Source organism: Athene noctua, chromosome 5 (assembly GCF_965140245.1).
Source record: "Athene noctua chromosome 5, bAthNoc1.hap1.1, whole genome shotgun sequence".
Classification (NCBI taxonomy): domain Eukaryota; kingdom Metazoa; phylum Chordata; class Aves; order Strigiformes; family Strigidae; genus Athene; species Athene noctua.
Window position 1 is genome coordinate 55,377,791 of NC_134041.1, and position 12,705 is coordinate 55,390,495.

General features: G+C 45.7%; 1 protein-coding gene across 3 annotated transcripts in view; it reads right to left on the reverse strand.

Annotated features, from left to right (window-relative positions):
- The window catches only part of SORCS1 (sortilin related VPS10 domain containing receptor 1), a 300,163-nt gene extending 289,522 nt beyond the window's left edge, over window positions 1-10,641 (reverse strand). For 2 of the 3 annotated variants that reach the window (XM_074907689.1, XM_074907688.1), the window contains exon 1: window positions 9,755-9,886. In XM_074907689.1, coding sequence (XP_074763790.1) covers window positions 9,755-9,784 — 30 coding nt within the window. In that variant the 5' untranslated portion in view covers window positions 9,785-9,886. Of the gene's footprint in view, window positions 1-9,754 lie in introns of all 3 variants that reach the window. The other variant, XM_074907687.1, reaches the window with a different exon arrangement.
- Window positions 10,642-12,705: the final 2,064 nt, after the last annotated feature.

Here is a 12,705-nt window from a genome sequence, read left to right on the forward strand (position 1 = left end):
AAAAAAATAAATCTATTGTTTCCTGTAATCAAATTAGGATCTAGCTTTGATTTGTAGATAAACATTTCCAAAATTTGATTTGATTTCCAATAATGATTAATTTAAAGCTTTTATCTTTCATGTATAGAAATGTGGTTTTTTTCTTGGAAGCCTGAACTGAAACTCAGCAAAAAGCAAATTAATTTTACATACATATTCTTTGGCATATAGAGCTTGATTTTTGCCATTAGTATGATTTTTACACCAGAAAAATAAATTTACACTTACATATAGGTAAATTCATCAAAACACAAGGCCGTCAAATATTCATTTGAAAATTCAGTGGAATTCACTTCTCCTAGGTCTGTTTTCAGAGAATATTCAGTGAAAGGTACTGGCAGCATTGTTGGCCAAGGCAGGGAACATTAAGCTGTTTCTAGACATTTATACTGACCCAGTCACATACACAGAAAGGGAGCATATGACCTCTTTCATTAACTGAAAATATACCTTGGATTTAAAATAAAAACCTTCCATACAAAGTCTATTCCAAATTATTAAATTGGGTCCATTCTCACATTACTGAGGAATTTCCCACTGATTTCTGAATCAGGGACTTTATGATTACTTCACACAAAAAAAAGTGCACCTGAGAAAATCACATATTGAGCAGGGACAGTTTATGAAGAGAAAAACAAGCCTACGTTTGTTATATAAAATATTTCCCTTGAATTATTTTCTCAACCTTCAGTGTAGTGGGGGAGGTGAGAATGAGGGAGGAAGAGAAACATTTGGGGAAAGACATGGAATGTCTCTTTTGGGTTAACTAAATGGTGTAAGATTTTCTAAAGAGCCTTTCACTTCCTCCTGAAGGCCTGCATGAAAATGATCTGTAAGAGCTCATGGCACTGCTGTCCTTAAATAATCACCAGCAAAGGTGATATAAAACCTAATACAAATAGGATGTGAGCACTCACACTGAGTTGGGACCCAGTCTTGTAAGGAATCGAGACCTTCCTATGTGTAGCTGAACACTCCCCACCCAAAAAACACTCCAGCCCTTTCATGCCTTGGGAACACATTTGCCTTGAAATGCCAACGGCAAATCATCCCCTTCCATCTCCATCTCTTGATTTAACATAGTTGTACAAAGCATGGAAGCCTCTCCAAATGGGCTCTTAGGTTCCAAGAGGCAGCAAGTGATACACAGGGCATGAGGAGCATATTCCTGGTGGCACTCTGAAAACTGCCTTGATGAATGAATTTCAGACACCCTTTCTAAACACCGGCCATATCTTTACGTACTAGAAACATTCCAGTATTTTTGCCAGCCCGGACAGTCCAAGAGTATCTTCCCTATCTTGCTACTTCTGCATTATGGAATTCAATACTATGGAAGAAAAAAAAGATTTTTTTTCCTGAGACAACCTCTCCGGGGCTGAAGGTGGGTGGTGTTTGCTGTTACCCTGTAATTTGCTGCCTTATGGACACACTGTGGTCTCCTCATACTGCCCTGAGGTTCCTCAGCCACACTTTGCAGCAGCACAGCATGGGTCAATCCCTCCATCCCACCCAAGCCATTTGTTTGAGGTGGGCTTTGTCTCATCTGGGCTATCTCTGAGTTTTTCCTCCAGGAAAAGATAGATCACAAGGTCCGTGACTCTGTCACCTTCCTGACCCTGCAGAAGCAGTTCTGCCCCTAACCACAGCACAGGGAGAGAGCACTGGAGGCCCTGCCTCAGCATGGGCTGCTCATGGCACTGACATCCCTGCATAGCAGCAGAAATAGGTCCTAATTCCCACCTTCTTCCCCCACACTGCCTAAATCTCCATCTCTTTTCTCAGCCGCCTTCTCCCTGCTCGCCCCATGTCCCGGACACCTCAGCACAGCCTGCCCTGAGCATGTCCCTGGCATGGCAGCACACGGGGGAGAAGTTCAGAAGCAGCTTTGAGTCCTGGTGTGCTATCACAGCAGAACATCACTCCCCTATTTAGGGACACGATGTGAGGTTAGATTAAGTTCTTGGAGATGCTCAAAAAGAAAGGAATTACATTTTAGGACACATCCTAAAATATCCTGTTCCTTCTCAAAGTACTTTCCTTTTATGTTCCCCAAGGAGAGAAAGTGCAGTACCAAGTAAAAGTATTATTGTGTTACCAGCACTGAGAATTAGGGATTAAGGGCTCTCATGTTAACTGTTGTTTGATTTAAAAGACAGCCAAAAAAATTGCAAGTGGCACAAAAATTATTTTACTGCATCAACTTTTATATGCATTTAAAATTCCAAAATAATTAGTCTATCACCCAATGCTGCCATTTGAATTGGAAGCAAGGCCCATTTTCATTTAACACAGAAATGTCAATTAGAGCTGCGGGAGTCATTGATTTTTTGGTTTGCTGGCCAGATATAAAAAAAAAAAAAAAAAAAAAAAAAAAGAGAGAGAAAAAAAGTGCCTTGTGTCAGTCTGATTCTTTTTCTCCTCCTATGAAATGAAAACTTGAATGTAGCTTTGGTTCTGGATGAACAGGATTCAGTACACACATTTTTTCTGATAGTATCAGTTGCCCAAATATCGGCAAATATAGTTTGAGATGCTCTACCAGGCCTGGGTGTCAGGTAGGAGGCAGGACCCGCAGGACACCCTTGCCTGTGAAGCAGCAGCTAGAAGGCAATACCATCTCAAATGTCACTAGATGCCTCTGTGAGGGACACCAAATCAAGGTTTTCGTATCACTGAATCGTTTTTAAATACAGAATAAAAGAATCAGAAATCCATTCCAAAATGCTGCCTTGAAACAAAACAATGAAAAAAATATTACCTTCAAACTTTCGTGATTTTGGCTTGTTTGGGGCTATTTCTCAGGAGCCTTGGAATCAAAAGGAAATCAGTGTCAACACATGAACTGCTCTGGCCAAGCAACAACAGCATTTTCCAGAGGAAGAGGTCTTTGACAGGGCAGTTTCACTCGCCTTGCTGGAGCTCTCCACAATGTGAGAGTTGTGTTCAGTCTGGCATAGTAAGCAAGGCCCAGAGGACACAAGATTGTCCAAGGCCAATGCTAATCTTGCAGCCCTTCAAATGTAAAGCCATACTACAACTGAATGAGTCAGAATGGTCTCTAACCTCTTCAGAATGAACTGAGGACTTCTGACCTCCTTGCTTCCCCCTCTGGACAGACCTCATCATGATTGCCAGGTCAGGAAAATACAAAAATCTTATTTGAAGTCAGAAGGAAAGGGAGAAAACCCTTTCCTACTATAAAGTACAGAAGATTGAAAACTATAACTCTAATGTTTTATACAGTTTATAGCCTCTTGATATTGCATGAATGCCAGTTGCAACTGACAGAGCTCTTCCATTATTCTCCTTAATCTCCCTCATGATGGGATTTGCATATCCCACCTGTCAGTCCAGGTGGAAGCTCCTCACCATCTCCCAAACTCTTTCACAGAGACCAGACCAGACCAGATTCACACAGTGACAAGCCTTTCTTCTAGTCCTCACGGATTCTCTTTCACCCACTGCTTTCTCTCAGTGCATGGCTATTCTTATTAACAATTTCCCATGCATCCTATTTCATGTTCTTTATATGAAAAGTCTCTTTTATCCAGTCAATAAATATATCTAGAGATGGACTGAAATACAGTAGAAAGAAATACTACAGCTATTGACTTATTTTTGCCAAATCAAACACACACAGACGACAAAAAAAAAAAAAAAAAAACAACAACAAAAAAACAAACCACCAACCAACCAAAAAACCCCCTCAAAATCTTCTGGTTAAAGCAATAAAGTCCTACTAAAAGTTACAGGAAAATTTCCAGTGTTTTCTTACACTGAAGGCTTGTTTTTAAAGTAGGCTTCACATCTAGAACGAATGTGAAGTATTTTATTATCTACACAGTAGTAAATCTAGTTTAGAAAACCAAAATTTGCAACGGGGGACTTTTAGCAATACTTTAATTTGACTCGATTTTTTTATGGTGTAAATCCCCATTTTTGTTTCCTCCTTTTTTATTCAGCCCTTCCTAAATATATTCTCATTAGCTCTAGCAAGAGATTAGCCTAAAACAGTCTCAGCATCTGGTGCATTATACTATTAATACTATTATATATTGCTGTAATATGTAACCAACACATACTATGTCTCACTGAAGTATTTTAATGCAGGCACCCTCCTGAGATGAATCTTTTTTGGGACCTGTTTCCTGCACCCTAGGAACCAATTTAAATGCAAAGCAACTGACAGTGGGGTCATTCCTCACCATGGGTCTCACTGCGCATCTGGCTCTGGGCTCCACATCAATACTCATTTCCTTAAAACTCCTCCTTTATAATAACGCATTTGCCATGGGAGGAAGGGAACAATGGGCTATCAAAGTGTCATACAAGATAATCCTGGTCACTCACGGGATGGTGTTGGCAGATTCTTCACCCATCCCTAATAGTTTTACATTGGAGCCACAACTCTGCCAGCAAGGGAAGGACAAAGGGTACCAACTACAGACTGTTGCATGAGCACAGCATCTGAGCAAAGAAGTCTCAAGAGTGAGAAGATGTGAAAAGTGACATTTTGATTGTGATTCCCCCTTCTGGCCTGAACAGAACAACACTGGCAATTTAAGATACTTTTGACATGCCTTTACTGTCTCCCTTGTAAAAGGGAATAAATTCGTTATCATCTGCATGGAATTGTGTTCATCAAAAGCAAAAATCTGATTCAAATTCGAGCTCTCGGGAACCTGACTCCTAGAAATTCACAGTTCACTTTCCACAACCTGTCTTACAAGCAGATACAGAAAGAACAGTGCTTGCTTGATTTAGCAGACCAAAGGCTGAAATGGAATATGATCACTGCCTGTAAAATAATTCCAGGGGGCGTTAAGTGCCAGGGAGGGAAAATAACTTTAATTAAAAAGCACATGCACAAATGAAAAAAAAAAAATATTAATCTGAATTGCCCAATGGCAATGTCAGAACAGAAATCAAACTGAAGTTTCCAATAGCCAGAAGAATGAGGCTTGAAACAGCTATCAAATAGGAAGAAGGCAATAGGAGGGTGGTTGGAAGAAACCCAACTGTTTTTAAGGTGCAGTTTGATCAGTTTATGGCTGTAGGATGCAGTACCTGCTGCAGCCCTGTGCTGTTCTTGAAGTTCCTAATTTATAGTACGTTTGAATGCTTTAACTGAAAATCCAAAACAGGTTATTCACAATTACTTTGTCCAGGAGGAAATACAGTACATTGGAAATACAGAGGTGCACTGTTACTCCACCTTACCTTACCTGTGCTCAGTTTGTCCTGTCAATAACGTCAAAGTAAAATCTTGCAAGTAATACCTAATGTAGAGTCTCATCTTGCCTAAAAGCTCTCCCACAACAGACCTAACTGTTCCCCTGTTGTCTAGTGTAATCACCTGACAACAGTAATGATGACCTTGCAGGCTTCATCCTATACTGGACCCATCAGTTGTATTGATTCTCTGCTGTGGATGGAATACAAAACCTGGTTGGTTTGCATCTGGTCCAGACTCCATCTCCATCACTCTGTTTAGGATCTTCTGTTGTGGAGGACCTATGAGCAGCTCAGCTTTGTCTTTCCAGCCATGTAAATCACAGAAGTTTGAACCAGCTGTGTATTGTGTCCATGTAAAAGCCCATACCCAGGTGTACAGCAGGGCACATGCTCAAAATCTTTGCCAGACACTTTGAGATCTACACCAACATCCAGCCCAGGAGAGTACTCTGACCAGTGCAAAGCAACACAAAACTGCCTTATTAAGTGAATGTGAAACCCACACTGCTTTCCCTCACAGCACAACATTAAAGCACACACTATATCAAAGCCCTTGCTCAGACTCCCTTACCTTCTGATCTCCAATTTTTTTGCTCTTTCTCCAAGATACTTTCAAATGAACAAATAACACATGGATCTCACTCCAAGCCAGCCTAGGACAGAAGCAGTTTTGGTTTCTTGCAAGCTCTGAGAACCATCCATATTCCCAAAAGCTCATAATGGATGTCTTTTAAAGATTTGCTTCTCTCCATTAAAACCAAGCCTCTCTTTTAGCTCCACACACAAATCTCTGATAGCTGTTTTCTCCTTGTCTATAGTATAGCATTAAGGGAGCTATGGGGAATCCAAATCTAGTGTTTGGATACACCACATCAGGAAGCATGTATGATATCTCTGTGAGTTAGGAAACCTGCCAACTTCCACACTGATGATGAAATTTCTCAGTGGTGCAAAAAGGCAGGAGATCTCACTTGTGTGTCTTGTAGCAGAGATTTGAGAAAGAACTTATCTCATAGGATCTTTTACTCCAGTTTCTACAGAGGCCAGTGGAAAGACCCTCAGAATGTATCAATGCAGGTAAATTAAGTAATAACAGAACCCATTCAGAGACTCAATAGTCTATAACTATATTGTTAAAATGTTTCCAGGCAGGATGCTGGCATGCGCCAGTTAACACCTTGCTGGATCATTCCCAGACAATTTGGGACGCAGTACAAGCCAAAGACCATTTCCAGCACCCAGTTTAGCTGCAGCCACTCTTCTCTGTTTTGCAGACTGGAAGAGCACAGGACTGTGGAGATGACACAGTCTTGTGCAGCCTCGCTCACCTCCACTGGCGTCAGAGAAAGACTGAGGCCCACCTGTATTTTAATACAACACTGGATACACACCCAATTTCATCCTCAGTCATCTGACAATCAGGCTCCCTACACCTAGAGTCTCCTCTGGGAAGCTCCTGCTGACTCCACTGGTGGAAAAGCCAAGGTAGACAGGACGGATTAGTGCACATGTGAAGCGTGTCCCCACAGATGTGAGCTGAGCACACTCCAAATGTCTGGATACAGATATTGTGCTGGAGGGTAAACTGCCCAGGGGGTAAATAAAGTCACTGATGGGTCAAAGTAATCGCTGATGTAACAAAATTTATGTCAGTGGAGTTATACCTGAATGACTTGGACTAATATTTATTATTCTTATTGTACCTGTGGCCAAGCATACAGCCAGTTCATCCTCAGAGCAGAATGCCATCACTTAGCTGGTACACACACTCAACATGAACTCACAGCCAAGCCTGAAAGGAGCTGCAAACACCAAGAACAATCCGTTACGAAAATCAGGAGTCCTTTCAGGGGTCCCTTCTCCTCCATCAGAAGCATTGTAATTATATCCAAACCACTGCCAAAATAAGGATACAGGGAACCACACTGAGGCTGGCAGAATCAGGTACAATGCAATAGAAAAACTTAGTGGTGACAGTGCTTTCATTTTCCAGCTTTTCCACCTAAAGGCGTCTGAAATATTTTGAGCTTTGGTTTGGATTTTTCCTGTACTCACACAGATGCTGCAAACTATGACCATCTTTATACTGCCCCTGTGCCTGGGTGAAAGGCAAAAGCTGTTTGACAGCAGCACTTACAGAGCACGTAAGAAAAAATGTGAAGAGGTGTGTTGCATCCCCCTGACACGGCAGGGAAACGCAGGTAGGAAGCCAGCAGCTACGGCTGCTGGAGTGCTGCCAGGGCACCAGGGTTACACAGCATCCCTTGCAAGCAGCAGCATGGGGTCCTCTGCGACCCCCATGCAGGCTGAACTGTGTACATTGTACCCTGAAGGAAGCATTTCATCCCAACCCCCTCCCACTTCCAGCTCCTTTACAGATGAGTGCCCAAACCACGTAGAGGCATTGGGTCAGTGCCACTCTGGGCCACCTACTGAATACACACACCATTGCTTCAGCTCAGCCCGGACAAGTCTGTCATGCATCCAAGTCCTGCTGGGGTTCAGCCTCATTTAGTGTTGTGAGGGGGATGCAATCACAGCACAAGATAGCACAGCGCTGACAGGGCCCCCAGCAGCAAGGTGTACTTGTACGCAGTGCAACCCACAGCTCTTTGGGAAGGACAGTGGCAAAACATTTCCCCACAGCTCCCTGAAAACATCTGTACACCAAGACACTCAGAAAGCATATCAGTCCCTGGCATTAATAGCCCACACTACCATAGCGGGCAGAAACATATATACATGTATATGTATACCTAAGCACATGTATAAGAAAACACACATATAATAATAATAAATGTATCTTGATAAATATACAGATGAAACATAATTACAGTAACAGACCAGGAAAACTGATACCTGATGGATGACTTTTTATACCAGAAGTTTTTCCTTAGCAAATGTGTCACTTTAAAACAGCATCAACCTCAATTCAATTTGTATGAACAGACCTGCGCTCCTACAAGGCAGGTTCTGTTTGCACAACTACGTAAGAGGCTGGCTAGCTGAGTTTTGAAGAAAGGGGAAAGTCCTTCAAAACAGAGATGACAAGTATTCCTCTGTCAATTAATTGATTAAAAAGCTCCTGATGAGACCATAAAACCATGTCCCAATTAACTAGGGCCAAACCCCACAGTGAGGTCCTTATGACATCCACTGTAATACTAAATTGCGTGGCTGCAATATACCTTAATACAATCTGTACCAAAAGGAATTCATAATGATTAAACCGTTCTTTCAGAACACTCCTAGTACTAAAAGCTGAAAGGGAGGCCAAGGATTTTTGCCAAGCAGCCAGAAACCTTCTGGCATTACAGCTACAGACACCTTAGAGAAGAACCCGAGCCCCCCCTTCTCCTGGGAAGTTATATGGGCAATGACCATGTAGTGCCAGCATCTCTTTCTCTCTTATTAGCATTCTGCTTGCTGTCTCTAAGAGGCAAAGTGACAGAAGTTGGAGCATTCAGACAGACAGATCCCGCACTTCTGCTAGTCCACAAGCAGAGTTAACGGCAGGCACAAAGCACGCCAGGCAACTCACTCTGCCTTCCCCAGGCCTCAGCCCTCTGCCTCCAGGTTACCTCTGCAGCAGAGGCTGGAGGGATACAGGGCGCAAGTTAACTTGGTAACTTCAATGCCATGACTATTGCTCCAGCCTGGAAAACAGTCACCTACTTTCCTGGCTGGTTTTGTTCTGCTTGGCTCATGTCAGAGCTGCTCTGCTGCTATTCACGAGGAAGGTCCAGGTTACGGGGAAGTGACAAAAACTGCCTCATTTTAACATCTTAGTTGCAAGAGGCAAAAAGCAGCTTTATCCCCTGCACTGAGGCACCTTGGAGATGAAGTCCTGAATCCCTCCAGCATCTCCCCATGAGCAGGGCCTGGGGATGAGCCCGTGGGCTGATGCAGGCCCCCAGGCTGGGTGGAGGAGGAGGAGGAGGAGCAGCTCCAGAGGGGCTTTCCCAGGCCTTGATTGCAGCCTGAGCGTCCAATGCTCCCTGCGGGGGTTACCCGGGGGGGATGGCAGTGTGCAAGGACGGATCCCCTCCCAGCCCGACCTTTCCCCTCCCCGCCGCGGGCAGTGGCAGTGATTTATCCCTCAGTGCCTCCAGGGTGAGGGAGAAGGGGGCTGTGCTTTGGGTTATCTCTCTCTGCCTCCAGGGTGAGGGAGAAGGCGGCTGGAGGGGGCTGTGCGCTGCGGGCGGGCAGCGGAAAGTTTTTTTGCTCCAGAAGAATGGCCCTTTTGAAACACTTCTGCCCCACTGCACACTGCTAAGCGAAGCAATCCCCGGCGCCCGGAGGCGCAAAACCCCCCTTGAAGAAGAAAAACCCAGTATCTCCACCCCGTTAAAAAAAAAAAAAAAAAAGAGAGAGAAGAGAGAGAGAGGAAAAAAAAAAAAAAAAAAAAAAGGAAAACGAGGACAAAAGCAAACCCGCCCCCCGCACCCGGCCGGGCCCCCGCGGCGGCGGTACTCACGCTGCTGTTGTGCCCGGACCAGTGCACCATGGCTTGGTTGTGCGCGGAGTCGCCGGCGAGGGCGAAGGTGGTGCTGCCCAGCCGCAGCTCCTCCAGCCCGAAGCGGGCGGCGCCGGCGTCCCCCGGCTCCCGCCCCGCGGCACCGCCCGGCCCCGCGGCGCCCCGCGGGCTGCGGCCCCGCCGCCGCCGGCCCGAGCCCGGCCGGCCGCCCGCCGGGGGGGGGCCCTGGCCCCGGAGAGGTTGGTCCTCGGCAGGAGCCGCCGCCGCCGCTCGGGGCCGGCTCTCCCCGGGCACTTTTTCGGGCTCCCTCGTCAATCGCCGGGTCTCCCAGCCGCCGAATTTCGTCCCCGCCGGAGCAGGGGCGAGGGTCGCTTGCAGCCCGGCATCCTCCTCCTCCATCCCGGCCCCTTGCCCGCTCTCACCTCCCTTCTCCCCGGTGAACCTCCTCTGCTCCTTTTCTCCTCTGTCGGTCTTCAAATGCATTAATAATCCCTGCTGCGGATGCTGCTGCTGCGGCTTCACCTGGGAATGGCAGGATCTGCAAGTTATTTCTGCACCGGTAAAGCCAAAAGTGAAGAGGAAAAGCCATGTCCAGTACAGGAGAGCAACGTGCCAGGCTGGGTACCAGCCAGCAACTTTTTCCATCGCTGCTGACCGCTGATGAGAGCGAGGGAGAAAGAGCAGAAAAGAGCAGGAGCGAGCGAGCAGGGTGCTGCCGATTTACCCGCCGCGGGGTCAACACAGCGAGAACTCCATAAAGTTTCTGACTCTGTTGTATTGGGTGCAGCCGGGGGGTAGGGGAGATTGCTTTCTTTCCCCCTCTTTTCCCCCCCTTGTTTTCTTTTCCTTCTTTTGCACTTTTTCCTTTTTTTCTCTTTTTTTTCCCTCTTTTTTTTTTCTTTTTTTTTTCCGCCCCCCCCCCCGTCCCCCCCCCCCCCAAGACTGGCGTTGCTGATCAGGCTTTTGATGGAAGGCAAAGCCACAACCACACGGGGGAGGAGCTGAATTGAAATCAGAGAGAGAGGGAGAGAGAGAGGAGCAAATCCTGGCTGGTGTTTTCTGCCGGCTGCCTCTGTGGAAGTCGCAGCTCGCTCCTCTCCCGCTCGCTCTCTCTCTGCTCGCCCTCACTTCGCCGCTTCTGCATCACACCCCTCCCGCAGCCGCCCCGCCAGGACGCCCCGCGTGTGTTTCGGGAGCGATTGGTTACTCACCCCCCCTCTCTCGCACACAACCCCCACCGCACACGCACTCCAAGAAGGACTTACCCCAACTTTTAAACTCAAATTATCCGATCCCTTCCGCCCCTGCGCTTCCCACCAGCTCAAATCCCTAAAATCTTCATCCCATCATACTAAAACCACCGCACATGGGCTGGAAGCAAACGTGCCAAGCGAAGGAGCAGTGCGTACACATAAACATACATACATGTGTTTACAGACTTTCCACAGGAAATATATAAATTCGATTAATTAAGTGGTCTTCAATGTCTGAGCAGGCTCTGAAATGTCTCTTTCTGCCTGTGACTGATGTAAACGCACTGGAGTTGCTGGGAATAGGCACCCGTGCTTCATTTCACAGAGGGAAAGTCACATTTCTACCCCTCTGTTCCCTCCGCCGCCTTTCCTTCGCTGTACCATCATTTACAGTAGCTGTAAATGATGGTACACCGATGATAAATCACTCGGGCACGGAAGAGATGTACTCACATAAATGCTGATGGAGACAGGGACAAGCTTTTGGAAATGAAATGACAGCAGTTGGTAGCAGGACGGGGGGAGAGAGAGATTCCCCACTGCTGGTTTATCAGCAGAAAAAAAAAAAAAACAGAACACACACACACACAAAAAACCCAAAACCAAAACCCACCACCTTTCTGCTCTAGCTGTCTCTCACGTTTTCAGGACCAGCAATTTCTCCACTAGGAGCTGTGCACCCCTCTCACTGGATCTCTTCCCCAGGGAGCAGCCACTAGTGGTGGCCAGAGATCACCAAACCCTGACTGCAGAGGTTGGTGTCTGCTGGCCATGGGAGCCGCCGGCCCCTTGCTGCTGGCAGCGCCCTTGGTGACTGCCCACACAGCAGGTCAGAGGCCCCAGCTTTAACATGCACTTCCAAATGCCCACGCGATTTAAAATTGGAGGGAATTAAAGACTCTTCCACTGGAATTTTATTCCGTCCCCATCTGCCTGCTCTCATTCATTCCCATTTCATTTCCAGGAGAGTTTATTTTTTAATTAATGCTTTTAGCGTTTCCTTCCTGACATGTAAAACTTTACTGTGGTTTTTGGCAGGGAATTTCAGAAAAAGATTTACAGATTTGTTCCACATTCTTCTAGAGATTTTACTGAAATGCTCACTGGTGACACGTCTCGGGATATTAGCACAAGACCACAGGCAAAGGGAGACTCACAGCAATTGAAGCTGGGCATAACTTCATGCTGCTTACAACAATGATGGATTGTCTGCAGTGTAACCACCAGACCTCAGCTAAATCTACTGTAAACCAATTAACTGCATACCTGTTTCCATATCTCCCAGCTAAATGGTTACTATTAGTTACAGCCTGTCAGTAATAATAATTAACACTTTGCACTTAAACAACTCCTTTCATTTACTAAGCCCAAAGCTCTTCACAAAGGCCAGCAAATTTTACTCTTGTATAAATGGGGGAAACTGAGTCACAGTGCCATCAGCAAAGCAGCAAGGATTGGAGATGGAGATACCTTTTTATCAACCCAGACTTTTGTCTTCTATAAAATGGGTTGACCAAATGGCTTTATCCCGAGGGATGCACTGAAGAATGACACTTCCTAGGACAAGTCTCTTAAAGTGGCTTTATTCTAAAGGGATGAAATTCAAAGGGATGAGTGGGTGAGACAGAAGAATAACCTGGAAGAAGAAAATTAATAAGAGATAAGAGGATGTTTCTCCGGGGTTGTAATAGAGATTTG